Genomic DNA, 19,211 nt, shown 5'->3' with positions numbered 1-19,211 from the left:
AGGGATTCCTCCCTCCTGTCTGCCTTACACAAACACCTCTCAGCATTAAGTAGTATACCACATGTTGGCTACAGTCCATGCTATTGGAGACGAGACAAAGGCAGACAGGACAGTGTTAGTTTAGGGCTTTTTGGAGCTAATCAACAGGTAGTTGGTAACAGGTCCTTGGAAAAATTCTTTAAGAAGAGCTTGAAATAATGAGAGAAGCTGTTTTGTTTTGTTTGATGGGGTGATAAATGCTAACATCTCTCTGTGCATCTCCATGCTGTGTAACTTGATGCTCTGTTATCAACAGCAAGGGGGGGGCCTGATCAGAGTGTCCTGCTGGGCCCTGGCCACACCCCCTCCTATCAGCTCAGCACTGTGGCAGGAAAGGGAGGTCTACTCTAGCACGACCTGGCTTCTAGCCTGAGCCACTGCAGGCATGTGCCAGCATTTCTTCATTTTGTAGACATTCGGGCTGGAAGGGACCCTGGAAGATCATCCAGTCCAGCCCCCTGCCCCAGGGGCAGGAAGTCAGCAGGGATCATGGGATCCCAGCAAGATAAACATCCAAATGTGTCTTGAAGGCATTCATAGTGAACCACCTCCGGCGGTAGTTGATCCCAAACCTTGGGGGCTCAGACAGTAAAGAAGTTCTTCCTTCAGTCCAGAGGGGATGTTTCGATAGTTACAAACTTGTTTAGCCTTGCCAGGTTAGGCTAACCTGCAAAGATTGATTCAATTCAGGCTCAGGTTTTTTGAATGTCTGTTGCTAGCCCAAAAGGTTGAGTAAAAGTTAAAGTATGCATTATTTACCATCAATATTTCAAGTGCCTGAATGTTAAAGGATTGTGTTGTTACTACTTCACTGTTCTGCCATGGAACACCAGGATCTTATCCCAGGAAATTTTAACTACAGAAAAAGCATTAATATCAGTCAAAACAGTTGTTGTTTTTTTCTGAATTCCTGTGCATTAAACACTTCAAAATAGTGTGCAAGGGGTTTTTTCCCAGAATGCTTGTCACAGGGTAGGGTCTCTAGGGACAGCCATGATGCCCCCTAGGACCCTGTGACTGTGCCAGCTTTGCCCTATGGGCACCTATTCTCATCTGCCACATCTTGATGGCTAAGATAATAGATGGTAGATAGGGAGGCTGTCCTCAAGGTGCTATGCAGTCACAGTCCTGGTGGACCCTACTAAACCGTGTGAGTTCTTAGACCCCTTGCTAGGTCCCTCTCTAAATATGTGCCTCGCGGGACACCCCAAGACTTATGGGCTATATGTGTGACTCCAAAACTGCCCCTTTATCATGCCCCATGCCTCACAGATGGTATTCATATATTGTCCCTCTGAGGCCTTGATCTAGTTCGGCCTCCTGTCATCACTGGGCCCTGGGCCCCTGTCTGCATGCCGTCACTGTCACTGGGCTGTCCAAAGTCCTGTCTGCGCACCATCACCGGCGCTGGGGCTCTGCATGGTAGTGTGCCCCAGTGTGGCCTCCTCCTCTCCAATAGCCTCAGCCCAGTCCACCGGATTAAAAGCAACAACATAAATATGAGCCTCTGGGCTACAACATAACAGCAGCCATAACACTGAAGGTCACACTCTGTCCCTTTAAGAGGGCCAATTTCTCCCTCAACAATGTGTGCTTCTTAGCCCTGGATACTTTAGGAGCTCCTAAACTTCATTAGTCTCACCAGCAGTAGTGCAGGCACCCAGGTAGCTCCATGGAGCTTTTCTGCATGAACTCAACTCCCCCTGGCAGCTGCCAGGGCCCTAACTGCCTTCAGTCCCAGCCCTGGGGCTTATATGGGCCCATGACCCTGCCTTCTTCCCGTCAGCTGACTGGGTGCAGGTGCAGGCTAATTCCCTGGCTAGCCGGCTGCCACAGTAACCTGCATCTGTGGGGTTTCTGCCTGGCTCCTAGGGCCCTCTCTCTCAGCAGTTTCTGCCCTTAAAGGAGCAGGCACCTTGGTGCCCTGCGAAAGTGCTACTGCGCAATGTTCTTAGGCCACTGCACAGTTAGCATCTCTTCTGAAGAGCATTTGTAAGAAGCCTCAGTAGTAAAGACACACGGGCTTCAGCCTGGCATTTTTACCAGTAAACAGTTTCCTCCTCTCCCTTCCCCCCCAACCTCTTAGTTGAGGTTGAGGTACATTAATATTTTATCATAATTTACTGAGTGATTTGGTTTTTTGAGTAGCACAGGCTAGAGAGAGAATAAAGGAGGAAACGTAAGTTTTATACAGCTCTTCTTTAATTGTTATTCCATACGAAGCATGCAAAGAGAAAAAAGAGCTAGTAGGACAGAGAGGGGTGAGGTTGCCATATGAAATTGAAAAGGGACGTCAAATATATTTTCCCAGCAGTTATTTTAAATGTACAAATTAAACATGCAGGAGGTCACATCTGCTGAGCAGAACTACTATTCAGTTTGATGTGATAGCAAGCTCTTATGAGTCCACAGCGTGAATAGCAAGTATTAGTAGCGCCTTGGCCAAAAGCTTGGATGGCACTTATTTCTTTCTGTACATGATTTTGGCCTTTCCTTTTAGTTTTTGCTTGTAAACTAAATAAATATAAATAAAAGTTCAAATAGAAATTAGGTTCACAGTGCAGCTTCTTCCATAAGAAATGGGCGCAGTAGCAAACTGCTTTCCTGTACCAAGTCATTCTCAAAACAGCAGTGTAAGTACTTCTCAGTGGATGTTTTTGACAGTTTGACAGATTAGAGCTGCTCAGGACCAGGCCTCCAAGAGGGTCTAAAAGAAATAGTAAGTATTTGACTCAAGTAGAAAACCAGCCCCACATGAAATAGGCCATGGTGGGCATAGGTAAAATGGCTTGGGCTCACCTTCACCCAAGCCAGAGTTAGATCCCCCACCTCATCTGAAGAAAATAATCCTGTGGGGCGTGAGACTAGAACTATGTATGCTGCTCTGTGATGGCAATATAATTTCAAAGAGTGATCCAACTGGGGTGAAAGGGCCACCATCAATAAGCTTTAACCATAGTGAAAGGAAAATGTTAAATCAAGGCTCTTTGGTTGCCGTTGTTGTTCTCTTTACCTCTGGTTTTCACCTCGTTCATTATTTTCCCTGCTATCCTCTTCAAAACTTCTTAGTGCGATAGGCAGTCATCTTCTGTAGGACTAACATGCTTTACCTGTAGCTTCAGTATAGTGTCAAAATGCCCTGGAGCCTGCCCTGAAACTCAGGAAAAGATGTGCCTCCCCAGTGAAGATACCTTACTTAACTGTCCCTAGATGATGGGTAGTAACTCTCACCACTTCCTATTTAACAACAGATTTAACAGTCAGTCTGTGATTCAGTTTGTTCACTTCCTACTATTCTGTCTCCTGTCTGAGAACTCATCTCCCTGGCAGTGAGAATGTGGCTAAAACAAGGTTTGCTCAATAAATCACTGCGTATATGATACTATAGTTCTAGAAGGAATGGAGAAGGAAAGGGAAGGAAATAGCCAAACTGTGTGCTGGATAGTATCTCTCATTCACATTTTCTTTTTTAGACGCTATAACCTACCTTACCACAAGTGCTATTAAAGGAGAGATTTTGTCTTTAAAAAAGACAATGGACTTTTTGTTGAATTAAAAAAAAAATGGTGTAGAGGTTCCACTTGGATGCCTCTCCGTATTTCCTCTGTTGGAGAAGCCACACTGCAAATCTTTTAGATGTGGGTTTTTATTAATGTTTGCTACTAATTTCTTGTTACTGTTAGTCAGTAAGACTATAAGAATACCTACGCTGGCTGATATTCAGGTTCCATTCTTGACTGTGAACTTGAAAACTAACTTTTTACATTGTTCTTTTTTTTTTCAAAGAAAAAGAAACGTCCCCCATTGGACTGTCTAGTCAATGAGAAGTATATATACAGATGTATTGATTCCTTTAAAAATATGTGAATTACTGTTCGCCTTTGCACGGTCCTGTACTATATTTCCATGGTACAAACTGACCCAAAAAGGACATTTCTCACTTATTTCTATCTATAATTCTAGTATTTTTCCATTACACTGGCAGGTTCTGCATAGTAATAAAGAAAGGCAAGCAGAGGGCATGCTTATATATTTACCTAGTGGCTGGTTATATTTTTAGCCAGTAGTGAGCAAGCTGTGGCAGCTTTTCCAATCACTTCCTTCCCAAGAAGATTTTAAAAGCTCTTCTTCAGATGAAAAAACAGCAGAAAGTCTAAATTTTGCTGAAAACAAATAGTAAGTGATTGTGTCATACCATCTACATATACATGAATGAACTACAGTGACTGAGAATAGGGGTTTTTTGCTTGTTGGTGGTGAGCCAAGTAGATGCATTCCCTGGTTTAAAAAATGTGATGGTCTGTTTGTCTGGCTCAGTTCTGAGTTACTTCAGTAACCCAGTTCTTCTCTTTTCAGACAGTTAAGGGAATGCTCGATAATCCCAATGAGCCTGTAAGCGACCTCTCGTATTTTGATTGCATTGAGGGTGTAATGGAAAACTCGAAGGTAATTCTCTCCCTCCACTTTGATATGTATGGTTTATGAATAAGTATTAATTAATTAAAGTATCCTTAAGCTTATGAAATTCATTGGAAACAATTTTCAATCTGCACCTGGAAAAGGCATTAAATTCCCAGGTAAAACTCTCCTTGAAGGAGTTGTGAGTGATCCAAAAGTGTAGGAAACTGCTCCAGCTTTATCCATGCTTCATCCAAGGTCAATATTATGGGGATTTAGCAAACTTGTTTGGCTACAGGGATCATGTAACAGCAGCTTCACCATCCTGGTCAGCAGCTTTCACTTCCCTTTTGACACAGCTAAAATGTACATTAGTCCTTACCCTTTGTTGATATGAAGTCCTACTGACTTGGTAGAGCATCCCGTATCTTGCAGTGAGTCTTGTACTCTCATGATATGTTTGACTGTGGTCATGAGAAAAGTGCCCAAACATATCCAAGTAAGTAGTGGTGAGGAAACATCATTGTACGTCTTTGTGCAAAGCGAACAGGAGAAATGTTTGTGCATTTCAAATACTTAAGTAGGGTGATAACTTAAGTAGGGTGATAATTGTTGAGTTACTTTAAAACATTGTATGTCTTGGGACTAAACAATAAAATAATCTAATGTACAGAATTAATTTTTGTTAAGTTCCCTTTAAAAAAAATAGCTCTCAAAAATAGTTTTGTTCACTGAACAGCTTTGTCTACTGGACTAAATCTACATCCCAGCTGTGGTTTAACTTGCATTGAAATTAAGTGTTTTTTCTAGTTTTGGTCTGTAGTGGATCAATAGTTCTACACATGTTAAATTAATAAAGGGACACAACAGCTACAAAAGCTGTTTACAGTGAAGATCTAACTACATTCTAAAATCTTCACCTGAAAGTTTCTTTACCTTCATTATGACCTCTTGATAATTTGATGCATAACATTTGTCTTAAATTCTTTGTTAATTATAAAAAAGCGAGGAAGCCACATGCACTGGAATATGGGCTTACTTTGTTTGGGGTGATTTATTGTAGACCAGTTTTATTCTGAGCTTCTTGGGTGAGGAAGGAAGATCCAACTTAAGTGAGATAAGCTCTAAGGCTAGAGACAGACGTTACACGCAAACCAGTTTAAATGATCAGAAACTGGTTCAAACCTGTAACAGAACAGATGGTGAGAGCACATAAACCAGTTAAAATGGCTGAAACCGGTTTGAGAGAAACCTGGTTGAATGAATTAGAGTCCTCCAGCACCCCAGATGCTTTGCAACTCTGGGTGGGGCTCTGCTCTCTGCTCCAGCCTAGCAGGGCTGGCCCCTCCCCTCTGGTCCCTGGCTGCCCCTCTAGCAGAGCCTGCAGGTACAGCAGCATCTGCCTGGCTTCCTCCTGCTCCTCCACCACTCCCTGCTCAAGCAGGGATTCCTCCCTCCCCCCTGCATTACACAGACACCTCTCAGCTTTAGCTAGCATACCACATGCTAGCTACGGTCTGTGCTGTGGGAGACGAGACAAAGGCAGACAGGACAGTGTTGGTTTAGGGCTTTTTGGAGCCAATCAACAGAAAGCTGGTAATGTTCCTCTGTTCCTTCTTTGGAAAAAGTTGTTTAAGAAGAGCTTGAAATAATGAGGGAAGCTGTTTTGTTTGATGGGGTGATAAATGCTAACAACTCTCTGTGTAATTCAGTACTCAGTTATCAACAGTGGAGGGGGGCCCTCCCTTATCAAAGTGTCCTACCAAGGCCTGGCCACGTCCCCCCTCAGGTCAGCCCTGTGGAAATGAAAGGAGGTCTGCTCTGTTGCCCCTGGGGTTCTAGCCTGAGCCACTGCAGGCATGTGCTTCTATTTCTTCAGTCCAGAGGGGCTGTCTCAATGGTTACAAACTGGTTTAGCCTTGCCAGGTTAAACTAACCTGCGAAGATTGAATCAATTCAGGCTCAGGCTTTTTGAATGTCTGTCCCTAGCCTAAGTTGCATTCTGACCGTGGAGTACTTCAATAGCCGAGACACAAGTCCCCTTCCCTTGCATTTCAGTAAGTAGTCTCAAGCAAACAAGATCCAGAGCATGTTCAGTGTGTCTGTGCTGAGTAGATGCCACTGCTGCATTGTGCAGTCCAGAAAATCTTAGAAAATGCTTTTTCTACATAAAGAAAAATAGAGTAGGAGAACTTACCTTACTCTTTTTTTTACTTCAAAGGTTCTTGGAGAGTCAATGGCAGGCATTTCTCAGAATGCCAAAACTGGGGACCTGCTAGTTTTTGGAGAATGTGTTGGAGTTGCTTCCAAGGCTCTTTGTGGTCTCACAGAGGCTGCAGCCCAGGTAACCCACTTGTGCAACTGTAACAGCCAAAGCATGCCTGTAGACATGCAGGAAAGCTGTGCTGTACTGCAGTACTCCAGAGTGCTGGAATTACAGCTCGAGCTGGAACCTGCTAACTAGCATGCTTCAGCAGCCTCCACATCCCTGCACTTCAGAATGGTGTCAGGGGTGCTTTAACTAAAGCTCATTCAATGAGATGTAACTAAAGTGCCCCCATCACCATTTTGAAGTTCAGGGATGCAGGTACACAACATGCTGTGAGTACTTTAATTAGAGCAGCTCTCAGAGCCACTCTAATTACAGCACTCCCCCTCCCCCCCACACACCTCAGCAGCACATGTAAAAACACCCAAATAAACCAAATATTTGCATTGTATGGCATTTCTCATCTTCCGAAAGAGGAACAGTCATCAGCTAGTGCAGCGTATTTATCAAGAAGGGAATAAAATTTTTTGTCTCTTAAAAAAATCACAGAGTAAACTCTTACATGTCTACAATTCAGACCATATCCTCAAACTGTGTAATCTCACTCCATTTTAAGATAAACAAAGAGATTACTATAGAACTCTTTTAGATCACTTCCATTGCTCTGATAGGTTTTGAATAGCTAATCAAAGCATAAGCTATTGAGAATGTATGTGCTGGTCTTAATGTTGTTGGATTGGTCTTCTGAAATTATACTTTAAATCAGTGCGTTTCCCAAGCTATTGAGCTGCTCCCCCTTGTGACCAAATGCTGTATTGCCGTTTCAGTAAATGTACCAGTTATGAGAGCCTTTTCCATGCTGCAGTTTGCAATGTCAGGAGAGTAGGGTATCTGTACAGGGTATCTACACAGCATTGTATTACTCTGTATAGACATGCCCCAGGTGTCAGCCCCCTTTGCAGATTTTTTTGGGCAGGGGATTTTGGCTAATTAGATTTCTCAAATCAAATTATGACAATATCTGCTTTTTGCATCATACTGCAGACCTGTTAACAGGCATTTTTAATAGGAACTTTGCTACATGACTTCTGAGTAACACCTGACCACCTTGATCAGGTGCCACTGCACCTTCCTGACTCTTGTTAAAAGCTAAAATGAATTTAGCATTTTCACTGAGATTTGATTTTCCACCCCCCCCCTTTCTAGGCTGCCTATCTAGTGGGCATCTCAGATCCCAACAGTCAGGCCGGGCAGCAAGGACTTGTTGATCCTATTCAGTTTGCCAGGGCCAACCAGGCAATCCAGATGGCATGTCAGAATCTGGTGGATCCAGCAAGCAGCCCATCGCAGGTAACTCTGTCCAGAGGTTTGTAATGAGACTTTCTCTGAGATTTGTTAGGACCGAATTGATTTTTACTGATAATCGTCAAGGGGAAGCACTCAGTGTAAGAGCATAGCATGTGTTTGAACCACAGTTTTCAGAACAATGATGCAATTAACTATCCTGTTCTTATGTCCTGTTTTATACCTCTCATGGTCATCTGTGTTTTTCAGGTTTTGTCAGCTGCTACAATAGTGGCCAAACATACATCTGCTTTGTGTAATGCTTGCCGTATTGCTTCATCAAAGACTGCCAATCCTGTTGCCAAGAGACACTTTGTGCAATCTGCCAAGGAAGTTGCAAATAGCACTGCTAATCTGGTCAAAACTATCAAGGTACATGATAGTATTTCTTGCGCCTTCATTTTTTTAATTTAATTTTATTCAATATTATTGTTATGGTGGTACCTTAAACTAATATAGTTATTCCCATGTGAGAAGAAGAATAAACTGTCTTGGAATTACCCACATAAATCTATATTAGAGGTTTGTCATTGAGGTTACAAAGTTAAATCCTCAGAAAATAGGAAATATGAAAATTAAGCATCCTTGTGCTCAGGGGTGGATCTAGGATTTGGCAAAGAGGGGTGTGGAAGCCTCTACCCCCCTCCACTCCTAGCCTCTTCCCCATACCCACCCATGCAGGCAGTCAGAGCTTTTGGGGATTTTTTGAAGACCACTCCAGCCAAACTGTGTGGGTGCTGGGCTCAGCTTTTAGGAAATTCTACAAGACCCTTTTTAATAAGGAATATTTATACTAATATAGCAACATAGATTTTTTACCATTAGAACTGTAGGAGAAAAATTTAAGAAAGTGCGAGTGCTGTGAGCTGACACTTAGGATCAAATTTGGAATAGATTTAAAAGCAGACGAGGAAAATATGTGTATTGCTCAGCGTTCTAAGGAAAAGGGGGGAGGTAATATGGTAATATGTTACCATATTTACCTGAATACAAGACTATCCTGAATTTAAGATGACCCCCCCCAATAATTAGCTTCTATACACAGAAATGTATACATTTATCATAGTTTTGTATGTTTGAAATCTTACTTATTGGAAGAACATCTTAAATTTGTCCTCCCCTCTACTGCAAGAGAGGGGGACAGTAACGGGGCAGGTGGTGGATGGATAGACAGTGGGGGAAGCAGTATTAGGGTGTACTTGGGGCTGGCAGTGGGGGGTGGTGGTGGACAGGCAGTCTGCAGGCAGGTGGTAAGGCAGGCAGTAGGGGAGCATGTAGTGGGCAGGGAGTAGCAAGGCAGATTGTAGGGGGCAGGCAGTGAGAGGAGGAGGGGGCCTGGGGTTAATAACAGGCCTGCTGCCCATCTTCCCCCCCCCACCCCCATCCATGCTGCTACTTCCCCCCACAGTCTTGGGTCCTCACCACCCCTTCCTCCCATCTCCTCCTTCCATATAGTTTCTACCCCTGCACTTGCCCCCTCCATACCCTCCCCCCGACCTTACATTGACAGGCTGTGTCCCTGCTGCAGCCTGGGGCACTAAGCATGGCTCCACCCCAGCCCTGTAGTAGTGGCACGGAGCCAGCACTGCTGCTACAAGGCTGGGCTGGAGCACAATGTGCCCCGTGCTCCAGGCTGCAGCAAGGACAGAGCCTGCTGATGCAGAGCAAAGGTGAGAAGGAGTGTGGCAGAGGGGGAGAAGCAGCATAGAGGGGAGACTAGGGCTGGAGGCTGCGGGACAAAAGCAGCAGGGAGGCGGGGTGCAGAGGCAGTGGGGGGCAGGCAACAGTTGCGGCTCTGGCTCCAGTTTCAGCAGCTGCCTGCCCCCTGCCACCTTGTACTCAATTGTAAAGTGAGAGGCTTTTTCCCTCATGTTAAACGGGGAGTGGGGAACCTCATCTTCTAATCAAGTAAATATGGTGTATAGAGATGACCTATTGACTTTGATCAAGATACTACTGTTGATGGAAAATAAATATCTGTCTTTATGTATATTTTTAGGGGATTGGTTGTATCTTTAAATCTTAAATTTGTTATTATTGAGTTGAATTAATTAATAAATACAATTTAAAAAATAGGAGAAAAAATTACAACCCTGATAGCATAGTTATACTGAAACAAATTTCAAAAGTGGGCCAAGTCTAAATTTTTTCCTGCATATTAAACGATGGCCTGTACAACTGCGTGTTAGTTGTCTGATATAGAGTTAAGGAATGATTGGATCCCCTGAGGATTTGGCATATTTATTGCAAATAATACTCAGATTTGACTTTCCTTTGTGCCTGAAATCTTGTCCAGTAGCTCTCCCAACTGTACAGCTGGCCCAGCTGTATACAATAGTGATAAAAAAATTATCACAAAATAAACCCTTGCCTTGTATACATTTCCAGGACTATCATGATTGCAGTAACACTCCAGTGCTAGTGCTTATATTTGTTATAGAATCAAAATCTGCAAATGAAAAATATTGCTGACTGACTTTTTTAAAACTACCTGATTTCTGTTAGGAAGTAGTTTCTCTCTTTGAGAAGGAATGAAACTTGTAAGGGATATTGGGATCCTGAGTTCAAATTCCTCTGTGGAAACCATTAGCTGTTCTGCTGCATAATTCCTGGAAAAACAGCTGTTCTCTTGGGGCATGAAAGTTCTTTTATATTACACAGAAGGTGTTTCCAAGTTGAGCTATTTCCTGTGAGATTCTGAAAGAGATTAAGTCATTTGTATGAAAATGAGGTAATAACAGTTATGAAGGTGAGTGTCTGGATTAGAGATTTTAGCTGACATGAAAAAGATCAACTTTTAGCCACTTCCACCTCTGTGGACTTGAGTTGTTGAGACATGATTTATGAGCATTATCAAAGAACTTATTTTAAGCTCTTTTTCTGGCCTGTGTAGCAGTTATTTCTCATTTGGGGGTTAGTAATAGGGCTGTGTGAAGCTTCAGGGGGTGACTCGATTCGGAGGAGATTCGGCCTGATTCGGTGGCCAAATCTCCAAATCCAGATTGAATCAGTGGACCAATTTAAAGGTCCAAATTGATTCAAAGCTCTCTGAATCTTCAAAAGGATTTGGAGAGCTTTGATGATTCGGGCAGTCCCTGGTAGTTACAGCAGGGAGCTGCAGCTGACTCCGAGCTGGTAAGTACTAGGGGCAGGGAGGGGACCACTCCAGCCCCCCGACCTGCTCTCCCAGCCCCCCGGCTCTCGCTTGCTCCCCCAGCCCCCCATGGCTGCCCCAGCTCCCAGTGTTTAAAAAAAATCCCCAGTGCTCACCAGGTGCTGCCAGGTCGGGGGGCAATCCCCACTGCCCCACACTGCACGGGGGGCTCTGCATGAGCCCTCTAACCCCCCACCTTTCTCCCTGAGCCCCCCCCCATGGGTGTCCAACGTGGGCTAGCTCTGGCCCTTTAAGGGGGGGGTGGGAAACGGAGAAAAGCCCTAGGACTCACCACTCCTGCAGCGGCCTCAGGGCTTTGAGCGGCTTTCACAGAGCACCCCCCCGTGATGCGGGGTAGTGGGGGGCAGCAGGGATTGCCCCCCTACTGGCAGGAACGGTAAGTGCGGAGGTTTTCTCATTTGTTTTTTCTTCTTAAAGGGCCAGAGCTGGTCCGGGCAGGGCATCTGTGAGGGGCCTGGGGGAGCGAGGGGGAGGGGGGCTTGTGCAGAGCCCCCATGCAGCATGGGGCAGTGGAGAGATGGCAGGGATTTCCCCCCTCTGCGTGGCAGTGCCCAGGGGCAGCCATAGCCAGGTTCGGAGGGGATGTGCTTGGCTGATTCGGAGATTCAGGACAGTGAAAATCAAATCACTATCCCCCAAATCACCAAATCCGAAGCAAATATTAGCCGCTTTGAACACACCTAGTTAATAATCACCTGAGTAAGTGAAGAAACATACTGCATTAAATGACATTTTGAAAGGTTATATCAAAGCTCAGACTTGTTTCTGAAGGATCTTTGCATATCTCCAATGTATATGTACATAAATGTGTAAGTTTAAAAAATAACAATGAATTAAACCTCCCTTCTTCAGTGTGTGACTTTTGTTCTGAAGCTTTGCGGAGTGGCCATCCAAACCAAAATGTAACTGCTATTGTCTTTGCCAGGCTCTGGATGGTGATTTCTCTGAAGATAACCGAAACAAGTGTAGAATTGCAACTGCTCCTTTGATTGAAGCTGTGGAAAATCTGACAGCATTTGCTTCAAATCCAGAATTTGTCAGCATACCGGCCCAGATCAGTGCTGAGGTAGGAAAGGAGTTGTATTTCTACCCACAAGACAGGTTTGCTTCTAAAGTACTGTTTTTTTTAAAACATACAGTTAATCTTGTATGATAAAAAAAAAATCTCTTAATCTGATTTTAAAATTAACTCAGGACCTAATGTTCCAAATCAGGCAAAAAAAAGTAAATCTAAAGTAACTAGAGATTAACAAGACATCAGACATTATAGTGTGTATATCTTACTGGCAAGTGCTTTGTTCAAGATGCTTTATTTCCTTACAAGAATTGTAAGTTGTTTTAAAACTTCACCATGATTGAAAGGCAGTTGAAGTCTCTCATAGCTGGCAGTTTCCATTCCTGGAATTTTCTAATGTAGAATGATTATTGTTTTGACAGCTTTACCCTCCTTCACTTAAATGAGCTTTAATCTTGCACAAATAAGACAAATCTTAGTGTTGCAAGAATATAATGCATTTAGTCTCTGGATATAAGCTAGCAGTGTGGTACTTATGTCAGCTACTCCTTGTCATTTGGGAAAGTCTGAAAACGGAAAAGTCTGACCTTTTCCAATGGCAGCATTTTAATTCAGATTTGTGTTGGCTTATCTGTGTTACCAGACCTCAGCCCACTGTAGCTGTGCTAACATCTCTTCCCTACTAGTGCAGAAGAGATGACTAGATCAGCATTATATTCCTTACTCAATATGTGTCTGTTGTATCAAGGACAAACAAGTCCAAACATTTGTAGCATGTTTGAAGGTAAAGTCTGATGTTCTGCTACATTTAACTTGCTGCTGTCTTGATCATAGGGATCTCAAGCACAGGAGCCAATTTTGATTTCTGCAAAGACAATGTTGGAGAGTTCATCTTTACTGATCAAAACTGCCCGTTCATTGGCCATCAATCCAAAAGACCCACCTACTTGGTCTGTGCTAGCCGGGCATTCGCACACAGTTTCAGATTCTATTAAGAGTCTTATCACCTCCATTAGGTACGTTTTCTGTGTTGTAGCTTTTTTATCATCCATTTCTAAGCCACAAAATGCCAAAAAGGTATCCAGAAATAGAGCAAGGAAGGGGGACATGTCATTTCCCAAGCCACTCTTGCTTTTTCAGCTGTGAAAACCATTCAGGCTGTATCATACACAGGTCCCTCCATTTGTTTTTGCATATAATTGTTACTGATGATTGCACAGGTCTGGCTTTTTGCAGAGTTCCTCTTTTAATTCAGTTCAAACAAATGGAGAAGTACTATTATAGACATAAATTACGCCGTGTTTAAAATATGCATATTGGTATTCAAAAGGCAAAGAATCCGTGCACTGATGAAGCTGGTTAGATGTAAGATTTTGCCTTAAGCTCAGGGTAAGCAAAGTACATGTTTACCCAAAATAGATCCGAATTAACTTGTGCCCTTTTACTGTTGCCTCTGTTTACTTTGTTGTTGTAAGTACATGTATTTCCTTAATTTTAACAATGGTCAGGTCACTTTTTTTTTTACAAAACTTTAAATATCCATAAAAAAGTAGGGTTATGTTGTATACTCCTACCCTTACTAGAACCTGAATAAACAACACATTAAGGACCATCGGTCTGATAAATGTTGACCTCTTAAAACATTTATGTTTAAACAACATGCCACACAAGTAGTAGATGATAGTCATTCAAATTTCTTTTCAACTGAGAATGAAGCCTCACCCTTGAGGAATTCTTCTCAGCTGCATTGCTTAAAGTTTGGATATCTCTGTTCATGCACGTTTGTTGCTACTTTAGTTAGAGATTGTGGTGTCTCTTCCTGTCCCACCACTCAAGTCCCATTCCAGGATTACCTTAGGACCTTTTCTATCTGAGGTAGGTGATGCTACTGCTTACTTATCTGGGAGAGGATAATGTTTGTACATCTTTAAATGGTCTCTTCTTTTCCCACGCCTGCCATTTATTTCCCATAAAATATTCAAAATGTCCCACTATCTAAGTGTATCAAGCCTCTTATGTACTACAAATATAGGTTTTCTCCCTGCTGCCCTTCTTGTTCCCCATGACTTGCATGTTTTTAATTAATAAAATACATGTGTTCACATTAATAAATAAGTCTCTCCAACACCCTCAAAATAACTCTATCCTCTTTGTTTCAGGGACAAGGCCCCTGGTCAGAGAGAATGCGATTACTCCATTGATGGAATCAACAGGTGTATCAGAGACATTGAGCAGGCTTCTCTTGCAGCAGTCAGTCAGAACTTGGCTACAAGGGATGACATCTCTGTTGAAGTAAGGAAAGACTACCCTGTGGAAGAGTAGTGTTCACCTTTACTAACCACACTAGACTTTTCTTCATAACAAAAATAAATATAGGAGCTGGGAGTTCTGCAGAGGCAGCACAGACTTCTCCTGAGAGAAGTATTGCCACCAAAGTGTTGTATGGCAAAATCCATGCTGGTTCAATGTATGTTACATTTCTGATACAGGGGTGAGGTAGCATGGGGGGAAACTAATTTCTTGCCTGATCTAGGGTTGCTAATGGTCATGTTACAGGACTCTATGACACAGAAACCATTTTTGAGACGACATAAACTGGAAGTCTTAAGACAAAATACCAATATAGGTATTTAACATTTGCATGTTGGGGAGTGAAGCTTGCTAAATCATAAAAAAGAGTGTAAGAGAAGGAGGAAAAAAGTTAATAAGCATTTAGGTAATGCATGGTGAGATTCAGAATAGTAGCTTATTGTAGGAAGCACCAAGACATTATTTTTAAATGTTTCTAGGCTTAAAAAAAAAATAGTGCATTGATGAAATGCTGTAATTTAGTAGTAAAATAGCTCAGTCTCAAGCTAAGAATTCTACACTGTAAAATATCAATTTATTCTTGAGCAAAAAGCTACTAGCATTACTTAGAGCATCTAAAGTGGATTCTAAAGAGTTAATAGGTTTTATATTTTAAGCAAAATTCCTTATCAATAATAGATATTATCCCTTTCCCTATTTCATACACAAATCAGTTTTACATTTGGCTCAGAATTGTAATTAGTATGCCTAGAATTGCATATGGTATGACATACTTCTCTCAAATTACCAGTCAAATGGAGGTCATGGGAGTCCCACTCATCTGTAAAAAGTCCTTGCCCAACAGTGTTATCTGCTATTGGAAAGAGTCAGTTGGCATGCCAGAGAAGAGTGGCCTTCCAATATATATCCATAAATATTTGCATAAATATAATGGCCATATATCTTCTTCAATTGCAACACATATTAGGAAATTAGTTGAGATTATCTTTGAAAATATAACTCTTAAAATCCTTGAATTACCTGCCAAAAGTGGTATAATAAATTATTATGTGTAATAACTTGTTATTTTAATTTAAAATGACATCTGCAAAATTGTCCCTGTTCCTTTACTGATGTAACAGAGAAAAAGTTTTTGCTAATTAGAGTTGGCTGAGGGCTGCTTGAAGGACAACAGTGTTGAACATTAGTTTGTTCCTGAAAATTTAGTATTTAGAATCTGAATGTCAGAGCCCTTTCTTACTCTACACCTGAACACTCATGTCTAAATTCCTTTAACAGGCAAAATCTTTTCTTGTCCCTCTCTCACTTGGTATTTTGCAAAATGAGGGGTTTAGTTGAAGCATGTTACAAAGGGTCTTTAACACTTGTTTTTAGCAAGCTCCTTTTCTCCTATCAGGTATTCCTGTAGTAACACATTCTAATGGAGCTAAGCAAATCTTTTAAGACTGAATACATAAATTACATATTTCCCAATGAGGTCATTTGCTGGAAATCCAGAGTTTATTTCTTTTCCTGTAGTAAGTTGTGACTGTTCCTAATGCTATTTCACACTTTAGTTAACTGAAGTAAGAACCATTTTCAGTGATTTCCTTTGGGGGAGCTAATGACTGAATGCCAAATTCTCAATATCAGATGCACAGTGAATAATGGCATAATGTTTCCCAAAATTACTGTGGACTTTTTGTATGCAAATAACGTATCTTCAGTCTAGCCATAAGTGTTACATATAGCACTAATACTCTAATCTAAGTGGAAATATTTTTGAAAAACTGGACTGCCCAAAGCAAGTCATTGCAAAAGGTGTTTACATTTCTTTTCACTCCCCACCTTCCCCATTTAAAAAAAAACCCATCATTTTTTGTCATTTACTCAGTGCTGTTAAGTCTGAAAAAAATACTACTTAAATAACCCAGCCTTACTTAAAACACTATGTAAATAGAAGAAATTGTATAAATCAGCTCATCATTTTTTTCACAGGATGAGCTAAATCCTGGCTGCCAAGGCATGGTTTGCCTTTGAATTAGAAGCAGGTGCTTTTGTGTGGGCATTTCTAACACTAGGTCCTCCTTACCCTTATATCCCAGACACTGCACTTTGGAGATCAAACCATATCTCCCACACCAATATGTCATATTTTTCCATTCCTTTTCTCATCAATACATTTCTGCTTCTAATGTCAATATATGCAACAAATCTCCGTGTATTATACTGTTTGCCCTGAAAATGCTGTTCCATATTTAGATCCACAATCTTGGTGGGGTTTTTTTCCTGAATGGGTTAACAGTGTTCATTAATAGGCCATATACAAACCTTCATTTCTAGCAGCAGAAAATGCCCATGGCTAGAAGTGATTTCAGGAAAGGGAGCAGTACAGACATGTAGCCTGCCAATCACCTCCTCTCTCCCCTGCTCCTTGCACTTGGGGTGAGACCAGTCTGGAGAAAGCATGGGCTGCTCCAGTCTTCCTTTTCCCAAGGAACTGGAGCAGTGGGGCAACCCCCCATCCACACCAAACACCTGGGACTGTAGTGTGAGGAGGTCTTACCCTGGAGTGAGCCTCTCAGAGCCCAGCTCATACCCTACCTCCACCCCAGCTTCCCCTTGCTACTCCCATCACCCAGATGAGCAGTGGTGGTGATGATTTAAAAGCCAGCAGAGCCAGAAACCACGGGTGCAGACATTTTCTCAAAGCTGGCTCCCAGCCTTACTGGCTTCCCATTGCTGCCCACACCGCTCGGCTGGGCAGCAGGGGTCAAGGGGAAGAGTGGGAGGGATGTGGGGCCCAGAAACCAGGCTAACCAGGCTTGAGGAAAGCTTCCACATGCCTGGCTGCTCTCAGCCCTTGCAGTTGTTAAATTGTTACCCCTACCACCCAGCTGAGCAGCTGCTCCCTGTACCTTCTCTCGATCAGGATGACCCCAGTCTCAGAAAATCACGGGAGTCTTTCCACTGGCTTATCTCCTCCTGGGGGCCAAGAGGAGTGGCTGGAGGAAGGCAAGCAGCTATTCAGTCTCCTGGAAGAAACTCCACTAAAGTAATTTCATCCTGGTTGTTCACAGGTGGTTTTGCTCCCAGAGCAGGCATTTTTGCTCCCAGAGAAAAAGCTTGAACACCTGCACACTTGTCTTCTACCAGGACTATACCAGTTCTCCCAGTCAAAACTGAACATCTGCACATGGCCATAGGAAAAGGCACCACTTGTCACACAACCGTTGGAACTAGAAAGAGATGCAGGAGCTCACATCGTCAGTCAGAGCTAGAGGGACCTTTTTTGAGGGACCTTTTTTAACCAGGCTCACTTCATGAGTATATGCAGCAGTGGACCTACGTTGTGGGTTATTAATGGAGCTTATTAATGCAGAGAAATGGACAATGCTTAGCACATATGCTTGTATGTAAGTTCTAACAGAGGCCTTGGCACTTTAGCTGGTGTGATGCTATCTTATGAAATGGTATGCTTCAGTGAATGAATTGTTAATTTCTCTTTGTATTAGGCTTTACAAGAGCAGTTGACATCAGTTGTTCAGGAAATCGGACACCTTATTGATCCCATTGCTACTGCAGCTCGAGGAGAGGCAGCTCAGCTGGGACACAAGGTACATGATCCTATAATTATTGACATTGCTAAAGTCCTGAATGTTTAGACCTCAGAGAAATGCCCGTGTCAACAATAGGATTGTCATAGATGGTACAACATATAGATAGCTTTTTTGTGCTATTTAAAAAAATAATGCAAGAAACTTCATGAAGGGAAAATAATTTTAGACTGCTGAAGACAGAAAACTCAGGCTGGAGACAAAAATTATTTGCACCTGTCTAATTATACAGCGTGTAAGAGCACTAAGTGTTCTTGAATTGCTTTGAAGCGCCATAATGTCTCAGTCTCTGGTAGTGTCTGGGTGAACTGAGGACTGAGATTCAGACTTCATTCTGAATTTTAGGGAGGTTTCAGAAGTTTAAATCAAATTTGCATCACTGTTTGATGTTATAAAAAATTAGCCCTCGCAGTTTTAAATGCTGCATTTTAACACGTGAAGGTTCTACCTTTTGTATTCCTGACACTTCAAGAAGGGAGTGATTTGCTTTTTACTGTGCTGGTGTCTTAGGGCCGATAGGTTTTTGGTTGTAGCCATGTTGGTCTAAGGACATAGACAGGAAAGGTGACTGCACTCAAAAGCTTGCTAAGAATTTTTTTTTCCAGCTACTCAGTTGGTCTACTTACTAAAAGATATCACATCTACTCAAAGAACCTTGCCTGCCTTAGGACTGATGGAGGCTTCTGGAGTCGTTAAAAGGTGATCAGTCCCAGGTGAAGAAGACTTAAAGGCTTTTTGACATAACTACTGATATTGTTGTTAGAAGACTTAAAATATCAGTACAGATGTGCTTACAAAAGCCACTGAAAGCTAAAAAGGACATGTTGTGTAGTTGATTTTTCATGCTTCAGTAACTTAGCCCTTGCAAATGCCTGATGGACTGCTAAATTCTCCCTCAGAAATCCAATTATGGGTGAGTTACAGAGCAATCCACATAGCTTGTAGCAATTTGAAAATTGCTATGGCTCTAAGTAAAAAAAAAAAAAAAAAAAAAAAAAAAGAACAACACAAAGCTAAAAAAACCCTGGCTTAGACTTACAGTGCAAGCAAAGGTTTGGTGTGGAT

The 19,211-nt window shown here is 42.3% G+C and overlaps 1 protein-coding gene across 3 annotated transcripts in view; it reads left to right on the top strand.

Annotated features, from left to right (window-relative positions):
• The window catches only part of TLN2 (talin 2), a 247,679-nt gene that overhangs the window by 143,971 nt on the left and 84,497 nt on the right, over positions 1-19,211 (top strand). For all 3 annotated transcript variants that reach the window (XM_019533415.1, XM_019533414.1, XM_019533416.1), the window contains 8 exons: positions 4,396-4,485; positions 6,659-6,781; positions 7,913-8,056; positions 8,261-8,422; positions 12,151-12,291; positions 13,075-13,256; positions 14,400-14,532; positions 18,045-18,146. In XM_019533415.1, coding sequence (XP_019388960.1) covers positions 4,396-4,485; positions 6,659-6,781; positions 7,913-8,056; positions 8,261-8,422; positions 12,151-12,291; positions 13,075-13,256; positions 14,400-14,532; positions 18,045-18,146 — 1,077 coding nt within the window. The remainder of the gene's footprint in view (positions 1-4,395; positions 4,486-6,658; positions 6,782-7,912; positions 8,057-8,260; positions 8,423-12,150; positions 12,292-13,074; positions 13,257-14,399; positions 14,533-18,044; positions 18,147-19,211) is intronic.

Source organism: Crocodylus porosus, unplaced genomic scaffold (genome assembly GCF_001723895.1).
Source record: "Crocodylus porosus isolate Cpor-Errol unplaced genomic scaffold, CroPor_comp1, whole genome shotgun sequence".
In the NCBI taxonomy this organism is placed as follows: Eukaryota; Metazoa; Chordata; order Crocodylia; family Crocodylidae; genus Crocodylus; species Crocodylus porosus.
This window is presented reverse-complemented; position numbering and strand designations above follow the sequence as displayed.